The 16,651-nt window shown below is 38.0% G+C and overlaps 2 protein-coding genes across 10 annotated transcripts in view; both read left to right on the top strand.

The window, feature by feature from the left end:
* Positions 1-7,454, top strand: part of dennd5b (DENN/MADD domain containing 5B) — a 36,270-nt gene extending 28,816 nt beyond the window's left edge. For 4 of the 8 annotated variants that reach the window (XM_079622887.1, XM_079622884.1, XM_079622890.1 and 1 more), the window contains 11 exons: positions 31-112; positions 319-447; positions 677-798; positions 1,112-1,257; positions 2,364-2,405; positions 3,419-3,537; positions 3,611-3,798; positions 4,562-4,644; positions 4,728-4,854; positions 5,241-5,415; positions 5,510-7,454. In XM_079622887.1, coding sequence (XP_079479013.1) covers positions 31-112; positions 319-447; positions 677-798; positions 1,112-1,257; positions 2,364-2,405; positions 3,419-3,537; positions 3,611-3,798; positions 4,562-4,644; positions 4,728-4,854; positions 5,241-5,415; positions 5,510-5,693 — 1,397 coding nt within the window. In that variant the 3' untranslated portion in view covers positions 5,694-7,454. The remainder of the gene's footprint in view (positions 1-30; positions 113-318; positions 448-676; positions 799-1,111; positions 1,258-2,363; positions 2,406-3,418; positions 3,538-3,610; positions 3,799-4,561; positions 4,645-4,727; positions 4,855-5,240; positions 5,416-5,509) is intronic. The other 4 variants (XM_079622889.1, XM_079622885.1, XM_079622891.1 and 1 more) reach the window with 1 other exon arrangement.
* A 709-nt stretch (positions 7,455-8,163) lies between these two features.
* sinhcaf (SIN3-HDAC complex associated factor) lies at positions 8,164-16,410 on the top strand. Of its 2 annotated transcripts, none has more exons than XM_079622387.1 (6): positions 8,164-8,930; positions 11,116-11,243; positions 11,453-11,552; positions 12,700-12,823; positions 12,898-13,048; positions 13,153-16,410. In XM_079622387.1, exons 2-6 carry the CDS (start codon positions 11,116-11,118, stop codon positions 13,403-13,405), a joined length of 756 nt encoding a protein of 251 aa, XP_079478513.1. In that variant the 5' UTR covers positions 8,164-8,930; the 3' UTR covers positions 13,406-16,410. The 2 variants fall into 2 exon arrangements, with proteins under 2 accessions (XP_079478513.1, XP_079478514.1); XM_079622388.1 differs by having other exon boundaries at positions 8,799-8,942; positions 13,153-14,673.
* The last annotated feature ends 241 nt before the right edge of the window (positions 16,411-16,651 follow it).

Below are 16,651 nucleotides of genomic sequence, written 5' to 3'. Positions count from 1 at the left end.
TAACATGCGCTTGTGTTTCTCACTCTACAGTGTCTAATGGCCAGGAAAGACGAAAGCTAGAGTCCAGTGTTGGTCTTCCTGCATTACGTGTCTCAGTCATACAGGATATGAGGTGTGTTTATCGCCTGAAGACAATTGTTGTTTAATAATTCAGCTGGGTAATTTAAATGACGTGATGTTGTTTTGCTGAAGAGAGATTGATATACACCCACAGTGATCTGTTGCTTGTGGCCATTTCAACCCACATACAATCAATTACAGTATTGTTCTTGTTTTTCTCTTCCTCCGTCATCCTTTCTCTCTCTTTCAACTTCTCAGACACATCCAGAACATGGGAGAGATTAAGACCGATGTAGGTCGAGCACGTGCCTGGATCCGTCTGTCCCTGGAGAAAAAACTACTTTCCCAGCATCTCAAACAGCTGCTGTCGAACCAGGCTTTAACCAAGTGCGTCACACGCACACGCACACGCACGCACACACACACACACACACACACACACACACACACACACACAAAAACTAGACTCACACACACCTGCAGGCTTTGAGATTCCCACATATACACCAAAAAAACATGCTCATCACAAGAACTTCTGAGTGACGCAAACAAGTACACGCACGCTGACCCGTTTCAAGTAGCTGCACCTGTTATTAAGCATGCCATGTTCCCACAGGAAGCTGTACAAGCGGTACGCCTTCTTGCGCTGCGAAGAGGAAAAAGAACAGTTTCTCTTTCATCTCCTGAGCCTGAATGCAGTGGACTACTTCTGCTTTACCAGCGTCTTCACCACCATAAGTACGTCCTAGAGAAAGAGACACACACACAGATGTGCAAACCAGGACATAGTCAATCAATGTGGATTAAAATTGTATGAATATTTAATGCAAACACTCATTTAAAACAGCATCCATCATGTCTGTCACTTGACATTGATTTGATGCTGCGTTACAGTTTTATTGCTGGACCAATCATGAAAAATGTATACTGATGTTTCGCCATTGTCAACAGCATGATACATAGCAACTTAATTTTCAAATGACCCTTTCTGTCTTTTTGTATAATGTTGTGATTAGCTGCAACCTGATTTATGTTCTTTTTGTGCCCTCAGTGATTCCGTACCGGGCCGTCATCATCCCCATCAAGAAGCTTAGTAACACAATGACGACGTCCAACCCTTGGCTGTGTGTCTCCGGCGTGCTGGGCGACTCCGGCACCCTGCAGATCACGAAGAATGTTCTGGAAATGACGTTTGACGTGAGTGCCGTGATGTCACGCTCCAGCTGTTCTGCTCTGAAACTGATACAGCAGTTTATTTCGAGTGTTTGTTTTCCTGTGGGACTGAAACGGGCACCTGTCCTGCCATCCGCAGAATTGACTGCGCTTGCAGGTCTTTCGAACATCTGCTAAATTGAAGCTGTTTATGGAAATAACTCAACAAAAGTTTAGCTGAACAGAATATCTTTAGGAATAAAAACAATTGAAAAACAGGGTGAATCTCTTTAAAAAAAGATATTATATTTTGGCCTTTATAAAAAAGAAAAGAATTTTTTGTCGTTTTTTTCTCTTCTAATGAGAATTGTGGAACATCAATATAATTTGTTCATAATTTATTAAAAAAAAATTTTTTATTAAAGGCCCCCTGTGGTGAAAAATCAAGTTTTTAATTTTGTTTATAAGTCTATGTGGTGTTTTTAATATGCTTTAAGACAAACCATGTGCAAATTCATAAGTTAGCACCGTTGCTGAGTATTTTCTCTTTAAAACTGCAGTGAATTAAAGACATTCTCAAAAAACACGGTTTTAAATCACTGGTGTTTCTGACGTCGCAAACTACTACCAATCACGTCAACGAGTGGATCTCTGAACCGGTGTGAGTGAGTGGAGGCGGGGCTAATTTGCATATTCATAGAACCGTGTATACTAAATGAGGCAAGGGTGTAGTTACTTTCAAGCTATTTTAAAGGGAAGGAGACATTTTTTTTTTTCAAGAAAAGGAAGTTTAAATGTGTCATTTTTGGGTTCAAAGATGAGTTTTAAAGGGATACAATTATTACCTACTTTAAATATTTATTTATTTTCTAATGAGGTGAAATTATACAATTGTGAAAATTTGTTCTTTTGCTTTGACCTTTCAAAATGTTTTGCAGATTTTCTCACCAAAAGATTGTTTCTTTTTTCCCCAAACTGAGATGGTGATTCATGTATTAGTGATCAAAACCCTTCTCTCTATATATGCATGAATCTATAAATTTGAGGAAGGAGATATTCCTCTTACATCCCACCTCATAAAACCAATCACTGCCATTTGTCTTACTGTCAATCATCCATCATGTTCTAACTCATTCTGTGTCCTCTCGCAGTCTGCCTTTAGGCCTCACACGCACATCTCCATCGCCTTCAAGGTTAGGTGCACATCCCTCCATTTTATTCCTCCCTCTCTCTACATTCATTCATCTCTCCATTTTTCTTCTTCTCCACTTAGAGAGATCACCTCTTTTGCTTCTCTGGGTTCCTCTCTACATTAAAATCTTCCCAAAATTTGTACAACAGCCGTTTATCGATTTGATTGCACATATGGGGGAAAAAAAAATTAAAAATAAAGGGATAGTTCACCCAAAAAAATAATTTACTCACCCTTAAGTTGTTCCAAACCTGTATGAATTTATTTCTTCAGCTGAACACAAAAGATGATATTTTGAAGAATAATATTGATGGGCCCCATTGACTTCCATAGTATTTTTTTCCCCCATACTCTGGAAGTCAATGGGGTCCATCAACTGTTTGGAGACCCATGTTCTTCAAAATATCTTCTTTTGTGTTCAACAGAAGAAATAAATTCATACAGGTTTGGAATGACATAAGGGTGAGTAAATGATGACAGAATGTTCATTTTTGGGTGAACTAACCCTTAAACATGAAAATTAGACTAGACTAGAAACTTAGACTAACAGTTAACATCTGTAGACGCCGCACAAAATGTTTCTATTATTATTTATTACTTGTATACAGGATCCAAAATAAACTTTTATGCAAACTTGGTGAGTGGATTCAGAAAATGCCATTTCTATTGTTTTCAAGCCACAAAACTAAAATAACCTTAAACTCAGTATATTTTTAGATTAACTTTTATTTATTCACCAAGCCATTTTTTTTCTCACATTTGGAACTTATGGCGTGTTCATTTTGGACCCTGCTTGTACATTTGCGTTTAGTTAATTCCAACAAAATTTTAAGAGCCATAGGTTGCGATTAGTAAATCCAGTGATAGTACATTGTACACTTTCACTGTCTTGGTGTCCTTCCGCTGCTCACTTTCAAAATGCAGCACACACCCTCACACGGGTTGTTCAGTTATTCTCAGACAGCTGCTCAACGCCTCTGACATCTTTTCCGTTTATCTGTTTTGTATGTGCAGCGTCAGAACCTCGGGAAGTTGACAACAGTGCAGCTGGGTCATGATAATTCTGGCTTGCTTGCCAAGTGGCTGGTGGATTGTGTCATGGTCCGCAATGAGATCACCGGCCACACATACAAGTACGGCCTACTCTGTTCTCTTCATCTTGTTCCTTTTATGGCTTTCTTGTTATTCACTCGTTATCCTTTCCAGGTTCCCGTGCGGCAGGTGGCTGGGGAAAGGTGTGGATGATGGCAGTCTTGAGCGAGTTCTGATCGGTGAATTTGTAGTTCCGTGCAATGATGATGAAGGAGGCCGAGGGGCTAAGACTCCGCCCCTTCAGCGGTCGCCTTCCCAGATCAGACGAATTAGCATCACATCACTTACAGGACGTGGAAACAGTAAGTTTAACTTGTATTTTAAAGGTGCTTTCAGTAATGTTTGATTTGTCGTGGTCTTGGACTTACACTGACACCTAGTGGTTTGAATGTAGCATCACATAAAAAGAAAAGCTTTCAGTGACAAAATGACATTGTAGTGACATGACTTTTAACTATTTCCCTGCCAGCACTTTCTTTTTTTTACGGTTTCCAGACACTTCCAGCATTTTTGATCATTTTCACAAAACTTTTATTGCAGCCAGAGTACTTTATTGTATGAATATCTGAACATGCAATATATCAAAAGAAAGAACACCTCTGCTTAAAACAATCTTTTTTGTATCAACACTTGAATGTGGGGGAGTTTTAATATTTTTTAATGATTCTCTACTCTTTCAGAAGATGCATAATAGCACTTCATACAGTATAACAGGCCAGAAATTTCCATCAATGGCAGGGAAGCGTTGTCTCATAAATGATGGAAAATTCTGCCAATGGCAGGGAAAGAGTTAATAGTCAGCCATAATTAATTTATTCCATAAATGAAAGTGTCAAATCATGGGGGTAGGGAAATTAAGTAATTAGTATTCGGCTGCTCATCATGTGATCTCAAAATGGCCGCCTCCATGAAGCGACCCTCTCCTTGTAAAATAAACCATCTTTTATTAGTCTACTGATATAACTGTCTTCGTCTAATGTGAATGTGCATTATTCTTAACTATTTTGTGAAGTACTAATAATGTTTTTAGGTGTTCATTCTTTTTAACAATCCTTCTCTCTTCAGAACCAACAACCGTTCAGATACAGGAATCCATCGGTGAAGCAGTCAACAATATTATCAAGCATTTCCACAAACCAGAGAAAGAGGTATGATGTGTCCACTTAAGAATATCGTCACTTTATGTTTCCCTGTTTGTTTTGGTGTTTTTTAACCTAAAACGGTCTTTCAGAGGGGCAGTCTTACGGTTCTGCTGTGTGGTGAGGGTGGTCTGGTGTGGGCACTGGAGCAGTTCTTCCAACATGGATTCCGCTCCGCTCGAATCTTTCAGAAAAATGTCTTTGTGTGGGATTTCTACGGTAAAGCTTATTAAATGTTTCCCTGTGAGAGTATATGGCACTAACTATTTATTCTGTTTGAGTGAATATCTTTGGTATAGAGCTCAAAAATCTTAGAATAACAAACTAGAAAAACAAATCACATTACTTCCTGGCTTTATTATTTCTCTTAATTTTTAAGGCCTCATTACATAGAACTAGATCCTTTTTAAAGACATGTAAGCATGGGTGCTGTTAGAAGTACATTTAGGCTTTATATGCATGTGTGTATGTATGCATGCATGTATGTATGTGTGATAGCATATGTTTATGTTGCTTATAATATACTGTAAATATTTTATGAATTTCCTGCATAACATTTTTTTTTTTTGGTTTCTAACGAATGTATTGCTGTGTGTGTTGTACAGAGAGAGTAGTAGCGCTTATGGAGAACGCAGATCAGATTGGAGATCTCCAAGAAATACCAGAGCCTCTTGGTCCGAATTGTGAATCTTTCTGTCGATACGTCAACGCCGTTAACAATATGCCACGCAACATTGGCAAGGATGGCAAGTTCCAGCTGCTAGTTTGCCTCGGGGCAAGGTAAGGACACGCGCATGCTTTTTCAGGCATTCGTTTTAAATAAAGCAGCTGAAAGTCAGAGCAAAATGTACTCATGTATATCCCACTCTCACAGAGACCGGTTATTGCCGCAGTGGCTCCCTCTGCTGGCCGAAGGCCCCGTCAACACGCGCATGTACGAGGAGAACGCGTTACTTCGAGACAAGCTCACCGTCAGCTCTCTCGTCGGTGTCCTGGAAACGCTCAATGACTTTCCCATCACGCTGGAGACCTCCTTTACGAAAAGCGTTGAGCTGTAATTCCACATACCGAGCTCAAGTTCAGACTGCTCCCCCTCTCTGCTGCCACCCTCAGGGCCAAAGCGGCTCTACAAGTTACTCTGCCTTGTGCGTTTGCTGACCTGGGAAGAACTGAGGACTTATCAAAGCTTCTTTCAACCTGACTGTCTCCTGCACCCCCCCCAAAGAAATGAACTCTGAACTTCAGAAGTGTGTTTTGTAGCAGTATTTGGAGTTGTGCTCTTTCTAGCTGAAAGTGTTGATGACTTTTTTTTTTTTTTAGAAGACTCCCTGTGGATTTTGCTTTTAAACCTGTGGTCATTTCCACACACATCTGTCTGCGAGTAACGGTCGTATCCGCTAGCGTCTCTGCTTTGGATCATGTGCCGTCTGTGGAAAGCACTGTAGGAAGCATGTTTTTTTTTTTTTCAAAGTATGTCAAGAACAGTTGAACTACTGAGAAGCCTTAGTTCTGACAGAATATATGTCCGACACACTCTAAATCGATGTCTGTGTGTTTAAACTGATGCTATCCATGTGCTGATTGGCTGTCAGTTTGAAAAAGATTCTTGACATTGGATAGTCAGAATTTTGAGGGTGTCAGTTTGAAACATTCTCTTGGTTAAAAGCCTGTCAAATGAATTTTCAGAGAAAAAGGACATTCCAACATGATGTGAATCGCTGTATGTTACAAGATGTGTTTATAGTTTATGTGTGATAGAATTGTGCGCGAGTGTGTGGCTGGTTTATCAGATGAACACTTTGGGAAGATGTGTTTATTTTGCCAATGAGTATTAACTTCATTCTTAGATACTTCAGTATCATCTTTGAACTTTTTTGTTTAAGAAAGAAACACTGGAAATCAGACCTGGAAAGCAATAACAAGCCCCTTTTTTGCCATTAACTTTAGAATCTCTCAAATCTTAAATATTACAGTTACTTGTGGGGTGCTTTAATTATAAAGCGTAAACCCTAGTATTTATCACTTAACAGCATTATTTTGTAAATCCATGTTTAATTACTGCATTACTTGCACGTTGCTTAGAAATTAAGAAGCATTGTCCTTAAATAACCAGTTATGTTTTTCTTTTACCCTCAGTTTTAATCCGGAATCCACGCTGAGAGAAATCTAGTAGTAGAATAAATGCATTTGTTACAGGATGTTACAACTTTAAATCACTTAATGTTACCTTTTTTAAGTGTTTTTTTTTTAAGACTCTCAGCATTTAATCGAAGACATCTGTAGTACATCAACCTGTGTATTTTATTTCTTTCTTTTTATTAAAGCTCGAATCATTTGTATGTATTTATTTTCAAACAAAACTTTTGTGACACTGTCTGATTTTAGATTGACTAAATCTTGGGGTGAATTATGCAGTAAGCTGACACTGTATCATTTATTTATTTTAGTAAATCAACTTTATGATGCTTTCAGACTTTGTATAGAACGGAACATCCATCTTGTGTAAAGGTCGACTTAGTTTTAGGCCCCGGAAGTTGCTGAAATCCCAGAATCCTCTGGCTGGATGGATGTCCATGTTTGCGGTGCTGATGCATGCGGCGTTTTAGATCCTGGAGAAGTACTGTTGCTGTAAATTAATTTGTTCCTCTAAATCCTTTCGGTCTCATTCCATGTTAATGTTTTTTTTTTTTTTTTCTCCCCTGTATGAAATGCTTCTAAACATCAATCATATTATGAAAAGTTCCCTGTGTAAAATGAGTGGGTTCCACTATCATGTTTATATTTGTGAAGCAACTCATTAAAATGGCTCCTTATGTCCATTATTTGTGTCCTTTTTGAGCTTTGAACTGTGTGTGCAGCACACAGGAGATTTAGGCATGCATGGTATTCCAGGACAACACTCAGGTCCCAGAGAACATTCCTCTATGAAGAGTCATGGAATGTTATTTTTAGTTTATAGGGACATGCTGATGGCATCTGTGAAACAAATGTTCAGCACTTGCCACATAGGAATCAAATAAGTGTTTTTATATAGTAAAACCTGAGATTTTGCTGTTGGGGAGAGCAGGGAGTGATTGTGATAATATAATTTCAAGAAAAAAAAAAAGTTGGGATTAATGTAAATTTGACTGATTTATACTTCTTAATGCACAACATTAAAATTGTTCATGTTTTCTGTTTGTATTATAAACCATCCACAGTGGGATAGATTAACAACACTCCCTGTACTTAATAATTGACATTTTAAAGGGATCGTTCACCCAAAAATGACAATTCTGTCATCATTTGCTCTCCCTCAACCTGTATGAATTTTTTTCTTCTTCTGTTGAACACAAAAGATATTTTGAAGAATATGGGTAAACCATACAATTGAAGGGCCCCATTGACTTCCATAGAATCGGGAAAAAAATACCATGGAAGTCAACGGGGCCCATCAATTGTATGGTTTACCCATATTCTTCAAAATATCATCTTCTGTGTACCACATAAAGAAATTCATACAGGTTTGGAACAACTTGAGGGTGAGTAGCCTAAACGATGACATAATTGTATTTTTGGGTGAACTATCCATTTAAGAATAATTGACAATTTAAGTAGGCTACACAAGTCATTTTCTAAACGAATTTGTTGCCAGCAAATAAAGGAATGTAACATTAAATTTTGAGTGGGGGGAACACGAGTAACAAACGAAACCGGCTCTCCAGCTTGATGGAATTAACGTTTTTATTTTTCTGGGGGTTTTTTTTAACCCAAAACTGATACAAATGTTGGTGAATATTGGTCTAATGTCGTTTAGCTCCTTTAGTCTATATAATTATCCTGCAGTGGGCCCAAAAACCCGGCTACCTCGAACTACTTTCATGATGAATATATCGAAGACGAAGCTGCCGACATGTGCTCATGGCTGACGGACACAGAAGAAGGATGTGCTGCTGGTACTGCTGCGTTTGTTCCGACATCTGCTGTCCTCGTAGTAGTAGAGCGTAACTCCGCCTACCGGGACCTCGGCGCACTGGCTGCTGCCCTAGCAACCGGACCCGCCCACGTTTCCCGCGTAATTTTCTTTCCCTTATATGGGCAATAGAATGCAGACGCAGTCAAACGTCAGCAGCGTATGCAAATGAGTTTGATTGAAGAAATTCAGAAAATGGTGGATGGACATCCGCGCATGCGTAAACATTTTACTATACTCAGACAGAAAGTGAGACAGTAACGAGTGTCGCATTGTTAAATGTGTTACGCCTGTAACTCTTGGATTTCGCTGTGTGGTTTGACTTCAACTGATCCAAGTCGAGGTAAGAATAAAGGTATTTTTCGTAAAAGTTATTTAACAGTTTATGTGTGCAGAAGATGTCATAATTCGCCTTTCGTAAGGCCACCCTTAAGAAGTTGTGTGACAGTGCGATGCCAGGGTGGAAGCTGCCGCGTTCATCCGAAATGTAACAGTAGATCACTTTTGAAGCTTGCTGGAATTGTTTTACATTTTTGTTCTAGTATTAAAGCGTGCGGTAAGTTTAGTGTTTACATGCTGCCTAGCGCATCACATTTTAGGGCGCTCGCATCCTGATGATCGCTGTTAAGTGTTTGATAACAGAATTGATTTAATTGAAGACAGAGTTGATTTTTTTTTATTTCACTAGTCAGAACAGACACAAACAAAAAATGCGTTATAGATGAGTATTTTGACAGAAACTGCCAATGTTGCGTTTTAAAATAAACAATTTGCATCCGTAGTCTGGTTGAAAGCCTATATAAAACTACAGTAGTGGACATGCACTCTCAAATAACGTTATGTGTATTTGGTGTTGCATGCATTCATTAAAACAAGTTTAGTTGTTCTACTCGTTTTGAACTTGCGATGCTGAACTATCCGTCTGACTGCGTGTGGTCTCTTGCTCCGCTGTTGGTGGGTGTGCTTCAAAACAAACCCGCATTTTCACAAGCTCATCAACATTTCCAAACTTCTGCTTTACTAACATAACGAGTTCAGCGTTAATGTATCGGTTAGAGCTCTGCTACTGTTAGAGATTCGTTTAATGTGAGATGGAGGCGGTGTCACTGACGCATAACCGTGGAGCTTATAAAATCGATATTTAATTTTAGCATTCTGAATTGTTTAAAGTGTATTAAGTTGTCCTATTAAGGAAACACGCATGTAAATTCGTGTTTTGTTGCTCTCAATGCTCTTCAGCGAAGTTGTTGCACGGACCGCATGTGTTTACAGTCTCGAGCGCGAAGCATGGAGTCGCACGAGCTACTGACGCAGAGTCGCGCGGAAAACAAAGAGCAGTCGACTACATTCAACCGTTCTACTTCTTTGAGCATAACTGGCATCAAAGAAAGTGTGCGAATTAGTTGCTCGCACAGAACAGGGTCGTTTATCAGTGAAACTGCGGTGAAAACATGCTGAATGTGTGCGTTTAAAGATGCCGTGTGGCGTGCCATGCTTCCGCGCGAGCTGGTGGGCGGTGATCGTCTGAATACGGCGGGACACACGCACCATTTCACTGCAGTGCGCGCGCGTGTACATTTAAACACCGCGAAACATTGATAATGTCCGTTCGATGTTTTTTGGATAACTTTAGATGACACACTTATATGTTAATGGCACTTTTGATCGTGGTTTCCGCGACGGCATGGCATACTTTCTTGCCCCATTTTCTGCCCCTCCTCTCATCTCAAACGCGTTGCCATGTTGAATTGCGTCAGAGAGCAGAGGCAGAATATAGAAGCGCGGTTCAACTCACACAGACACACACTGTACAGAGCTCAGGCTAGATGTTAGAATTCTCTCTCTCTCTCTCTCTCTCTCTCTCTCTCTCTCTCTCTCTCTCTCTCTCTCTCTCTCTCTCTCTCTCTCAATATATATTAATTTAATTATTTAAATACAAATACAAAGGTTTTGGACAGATGCTTCCTCTGCAATGACCCAGTTATACTGTATGAATTTGATGCCTCGTGAAGGCACCGCTGCTGTCACCGATCTGTCGATGCACGAGGCCACTGGTGTTGTCCGGCTCCATCATCAGCACGAGGTTATATAAGACGGAGCACTCGGTCCATTAAGCTCTTATCCCATTGACGCGATGATGACTGATGATAACCCATATTTCATCTCTCTCTCTCTCTCTCTCTCTCTCTCTCTCTCTCTCTCTCTCTCTCTGTGTAATAGAATATTCTATATGTAGTAGGCTATAGGCCCACACACACAGAACAAATACAGTACTATACATCTGTAATCACTACATTTAATAACACTTATGATACATTTACTTTATGTATAAAGTAATATGTTCGCGTGTATACATATATAAAATGAGTACAGAAATTATGAAAATACTATGATGTTTTCAACATTGATAACGAGGACTTTGTTTGGAACTATGGGACTACTATGGTGCAGCCAATGTGTTTAAACGTGTGTTAAATCATTGAGAATCAGCAGATGTACCAAAAAAATAGTTGTTTTTCTTGTCACAGATGTTTGGCTTTCATAAGCCAAAGATGTACCGCAGCCTTGATGGATGCTGCATCTGCAGGGCAAAATCCTCAAGCTCTCGTTTCACTGACAGCAAACGCTATGAGAGAGACTTTCAGAGCTGCTTTGGGTGAGTATATCTCTATTGTGTGTGTGGTGTGATTTTAACATGATATTAACATCTGCCTGGTGAAATTACAGTAAGTACAGGATTTGTATATTGTGTCTCTGGTCAAGCAATCAGACCTTTTCAGATTGTTTGTTCATAACATGAGAACTGTGATGATTTCCATACGCATGTTGCCATTACAATGATATAACAATGGGATACTTCTACAGTTTAGGCGAGACTCGCTCTGGTGAAATCTGCAACGCTTGTGTCCTGCTGGTAAAACGCTGGAAGAAGCTTCCCGTCGGTTCCAAGAAGAACTGGAATCATGTAAGTGCCGCCGATTCAACCAGGCTGTGCACATGCACACTTACACAGCCTCTTGTTTATCACACTAAGTCTCCATCAAATCCATTTTCGAACCATATTGTTTCAAAGCAGCTTTTCACTGAATCCCCTCTGAGTGGCAACTTCCTATAAGATGATAAAGTAGATGAGGATGAAACCTTGGGAAGAAATGGGAATTAATTGGTGAAGCACAGATCCTCAGGATGACACATTTAAAGCATTTTCTACATGCACAAATGTGTATTAGTTAGCTATTAATAATAATTAGCTACATTGTATTAATCAAAGTATTCACTAATTTGTTCTTCAATTCAGTTAGATTCTAATGATTACAAATCAAATCTAATGCAGTTAATATGATATATGAAAAATAACATAATGTAATCATGTTTGGTCCACTGATGAAACTGTTGTAGGTGATATTAATGATAATAATAAATATAGATTTATGTTTTGTTTTTGTTAGAACTATATATGTATATAATATAAATGTGTGTGTGTAATATATACACACACACACATTTATATATTTATATGCATGTTATAATAATACCTAAAACACAAATTAATATAAATGTATTTATTGTTTTTATATTTATTTTAACCAGTATAATATAAGTTATATGACAATAATTAAATAAATTAAACAATTATAAACCCGATCTGTAATAAAATGAAAATAACAAATAAAATAACACAATCTAAAATAAAAAGTCTATAAAATAACAAAATGCCTAAAAAACGTAGGCACTATGTATTTATTGTACATTTATATATGATTAAAGATATATTGATTGTTTTGCTTATAATATAATTTACATGAAGATAAATGTATTAAATAACTATAAATCTGACATATAATGTGAAACACAAATTAATATAAATGCATTTATTATTTGTTTATAAACACTGTAATATATATATTATGACAATAAAATAATGAATTGATAAAACATGATTGATTAAATAAATAAAAAATTATGAACCTGACATATAATATAATGCCTAAAAAACATATTAATATGAATATTTATTGTTTTGTTTATAACTAAAATAATATATGAAAATTAAATGAATATTACATTTCAATCACTAAATGGAGATTGTTATTGTTATCATTTGTCATCAGGTGGTTGATGCACGAGGGGGACCCAGTCTGAAAACTACAGTGAAGTCGAAGAAAGTCAAATCCCTATCCAGACGGATCAGACCGAACCAGATCAGCAGAGTTCAGAAGGAGCTGAAGAGACACAGTGAGTACTGAATCCCAAAACTTAATGAAACAAAACATCAAATTGTTCCTGATAAAAACTGTCTTTGTTAACAGATTCAGACGCTCACAGCACCACCTCCAGCGCCAGCCCCGCCCAGTCGCCCAGCTACAGTAACCAATCAGACGAGGGTTCTGACTCCGAGTTGACTCCTGGCTCCTCCCGCTCTCCAGTCTTTTCCTTCCTGGACCTGACGTACTGGAAAAGGTATTCACTCCGCCGAATCAGTCTTGATTTACAAGTTTGACCTTTCAATCGTCATCAGAACGAATACTTTTAAATGACATGAGCTCGTTTTCAAATCTCTCTAGGCAACGGGTGTGTTGTGGCATCATCTACAAAGGTCGCTTCGGGGAGGTTCTGATTGACCCACATCTCTACAAGCCCTGCTGTCAGAAAAAACAGGAGCAAGAGCAGGAGGAAGAAGAAGAAGAAGAGGAGGAAGAGGAAGACGAGGACGGAGACCTTGAGAAAGAGGAGGTGCAGAGCAGTCAAGAAATTCTCTCGTCTATTCAACCACCTTCCCAAATGAAAATGGAACAGAAAGTGGACGAGGGGTGGTGATGCCACATTCCCAGGGTACTGAATTGGCATTCTCAAGAAGCCTTCGAGAGTCAGAGGCGTAGCGTTGCCCCTCAGACACTCTCAAAGACGTTCTCTCGGATTGCCTTCGATTCATGAGCAGCTGGATCCTTGTTTGTCTTTTCCTGTTTTTTTTCCTCCTTGTTGAGAATGTGTCTCTTTCACTTCATTTGCAGTCGAAGCAACCTTTATTTATCAAACTGACTGAAAACATTCCTTGTTTTTCAGAGCCTGGTACCACGCTATTCCAGTTCACCCCTTCTTTATTTTGTAGATCAGGGAAAATGAGCTTGCTTTTTTTGCTATCTCACTCAAACACAGAATGCTGGATCTACATGCATCATGCATAGAAATGTAGAGAATAGACTTGGACAGTGACCACAATCCTACGCTGTCACTTTTCTACCCTTGAGCACCATTGTGCCGTTCCTCTGGGGTGACTGTGTCTGCAGTTAGTGTACAGTATTTAGGATATTCCACCATTCCAGCTGGGATATAGCCATTATTTAGGGAAGCTTCTGATCTTTGCCTTTTTTATATATTTATTTTGTTCTGTCTTTGTCTTTATGTTTAAGGCCTGCTATGTTTGTTCCCCCTCTTGGTTTGTAGTTAATGGGACAGGACACTAAAAATGTAAAAAAAAAAAATCTGTCATTCACCCTCATGTTGTTTAATATGGAGCGCCTAAAGGGACATGGTGATGGAAAAATGAGGAAAATATAACACCGAAAGTAAAATTATTATTTTTTTGAAGAACATCTGGCTGCTTTATTCCATATAATGGAAGTGAATGGGGAGGGGACTAGGGTTCACTGTAAAAAAAAAAGATGATTCATAAGTTATTTATATATTTTATTTACATAACATATATTTTGTTACATTGCTTTAACTCATCAAAATAAGTTAAGCAATTTTCAACTTTAAAAAAACAAAATTATCCAAGATTCAGCTCATTTAAAAAAAAGTCAGTTTAATGTAATTTAAGTTGCAATGACTTAAACATCCAAGTTGATTGTACTTAAAAATTTAAGGCAGCAACTATTTTTATTAGTGTTGTCAAACTCCAAAAAGACAAAGTAGGATTTAAAAAAATTAACTTGTGTGCTGTATTCCAAGTCTTTTAAAGCCATATGTTAGCGATGAATGTAGTCCATGTGACTTTTGAAAGACGGGGAACTTTTATGTTGCAGTTTAAAGATTGATGCCGCCAGTCCCCATTCGCTTGCAAAAAATATTGCAAGATATTCTTCAAAAAAAAAAAAGTTAATGATGTGAGGGTGAATAAATTATGGCAGTTTTTTTTTTTTTTGGGTGAATAGTCACTTTTAAACCCTGATTTCAGTGCAGGTTTTCTGTATTCAGCCACTAATAGGCAACAAACTCAACGGACCAGTGTTTTACTGCAAACATTTCCTCAGACAGCATTGCTATGTTGCTGAAGCAGACCGCACGGCCAGCCAAAAATGATCCCTGGTTATCAACACTCTTGTATTCCGCGTACTAATGTAAATATCCAAAAGTGTAGATTTAAGGTTTTTGGTCAAGATCAATGTCGAGCATGAACGCTAAGGAAAATATCGTCTTGATAAAAATCTGCATGAATTTTGCATGGCCTTCTAGGGAGATTTTTTAAAATTTTGTTTTGCAATAAGTTGGTCAAATTTTGAGACCATCCTAATATATATTTTTGTAGATAAATGCAAGAAAAGAACAAAAATGAAATCAGAGTTTGACTACAACTTTGAGAAGACAGTGACGTTTAATTATGACACGGATTTAATTGTCTTCAAATGTTTTTTAGAATTGGATATTTTCAATATTGTCTCACTCAAAGCCAAAAAACCCAACATCGTATATAGCCTACATGTGTTCATATCCCTTCCTGTCTCCCTCTCTGCCTTTTGTAAAGTGTGTGTGTGTGTGTGTGTGTGTGTGTGTCATGAAATGTTTGAGCCCATGATCTGATCGTTTTATATGTTTTTGTTCTTATGCTCCAGGGAAAACTCTTTTTAAAATACTAAAAAGCTAAATCAACGTCAGCTTGTACATTTTCATTATAAATTACTAGTCTGTAATAAGCTTTCATATAATGAGTATTCCTATATTTCATAGTATTCCCCTATAGTTTTCCCCTATGGTCCAATATGCCTGTCCTGTCAGTTTTTATTAATTATTATTATTATTTTATTGTTTGTGATTTCTGTCTTGGATTGTACAAATTACCTTGACGCACACATACTTCTGTTGAATTCCAGGGGGTGGCGCTAGAGAGTTCATTTGTTTCTCACAAAACACTCAATTGCACATTAATTTTAATTCTCTCTCTGGGCAATCTATTTAATATCTCAGTTTTGAAATGGGTATGTTGATGGTGGCAGCTTGTGGCTTTAGTGTGAATATGCCATATCGTGGAATGACATATGACTGTATTTGTGGTAACATCCTTTCAGCTGAAGCACCTATATGGGGTTTCTATCGTGTCATCTCTATGACGGCATTATTTGTAAATATAAGGTGTGTAAGACTGAACAACGGTTATGATGAATACGCTTTTGTCTTATTTATTTCATATTTATTTGTTTTGTGGTCTTTTTCTTTTTAAGTCTCATCAGAATTTGTCGTAGGACTGACCCGTCTGTCCTAACAACACTGCAATATGGACTGAAAATGCTTTTACACATCACAGGTAGTAGGCTGAGATTCACTAAACGTTATGGAGAACTTCAGGACTGGATAACTGTAAAAACAAATGTGTGTGTGGATGCTAAGTACAATAATTTTATTTGATTATTTTTATACTTTAGTTTGAGGGTGTCTAATGCCCACATACCTTTCCTTAGCCTAGTCCTTTAGTTGTAGTGCTACAGGCATGTATGGTAGCTATGCACTTTGTATTCACATTATTAGAGATATATGAAGCAGGTTTTGTATTTTTTTACATATTGTACTTTTTACTTGTTCCTCAATAAATGTAACTTGTGATGGTTTCACTTGTGTGCATTGGTGTTTTAAAAGAAACTTTTACACTGCGTTCAAGATGAACATTTTACTAACACGTCACACGTGCATTCCTTGGGAAGTGAACCCATGACCTTGACATTCTTAGTGCCATGCTGTTTATACAAAAACTATAGTTAGATCATACCAATAAATAACATTAAATAAGCTAGATAGGGTAACAATGGCTATAAAGAATGGTGTTTGCAACACAAAGGTTGTGGGTTCAGT

The sequence above is a fragment of the Phoxinus phoxinus genome (assembly GCF_949152265.1).
Source record: "Phoxinus phoxinus genome assembly, chromosome: 9".
Lineage (NCBI taxonomy): Eukaryota > Metazoa > Chordata > Actinopteri > Cypriniformes > Leuciscidae > Phoxinus > Phoxinus phoxinus.
The sequence above is the reverse complement of the archived record's forward strand: the minus strand, read 5'-3'. Positions and strand labels throughout refer to the sequence as shown.

What these genes read in the sequence shown, in the direction of transcription:
- sinhcaf (XM_079622387.1), top strand. Translation starts at nt 11,116, where the DNA reads ATGTTTGGCTTTCATAAGCCAAAGATGTACCGCAGCCTTGATGGATGC. An exon ending in GACTTTCAGAGCTGCTTTGG is followed by an intron (nt 11,244 to 11,452) that starts GTGAGTATATCT and finishes ATACTTCTACAG; the next exon opens with TTTAGGCGAGACTCGCTCTG. An exon ending in CCAAGAAGAACTGGAATCAT is followed by an intron (nt 11,553 to 12,699) that starts GTAAGTGCCGCC and finishes ATTTGTCATCAG; the next exon opens with GTGGTTGATGCACGAGGGGG.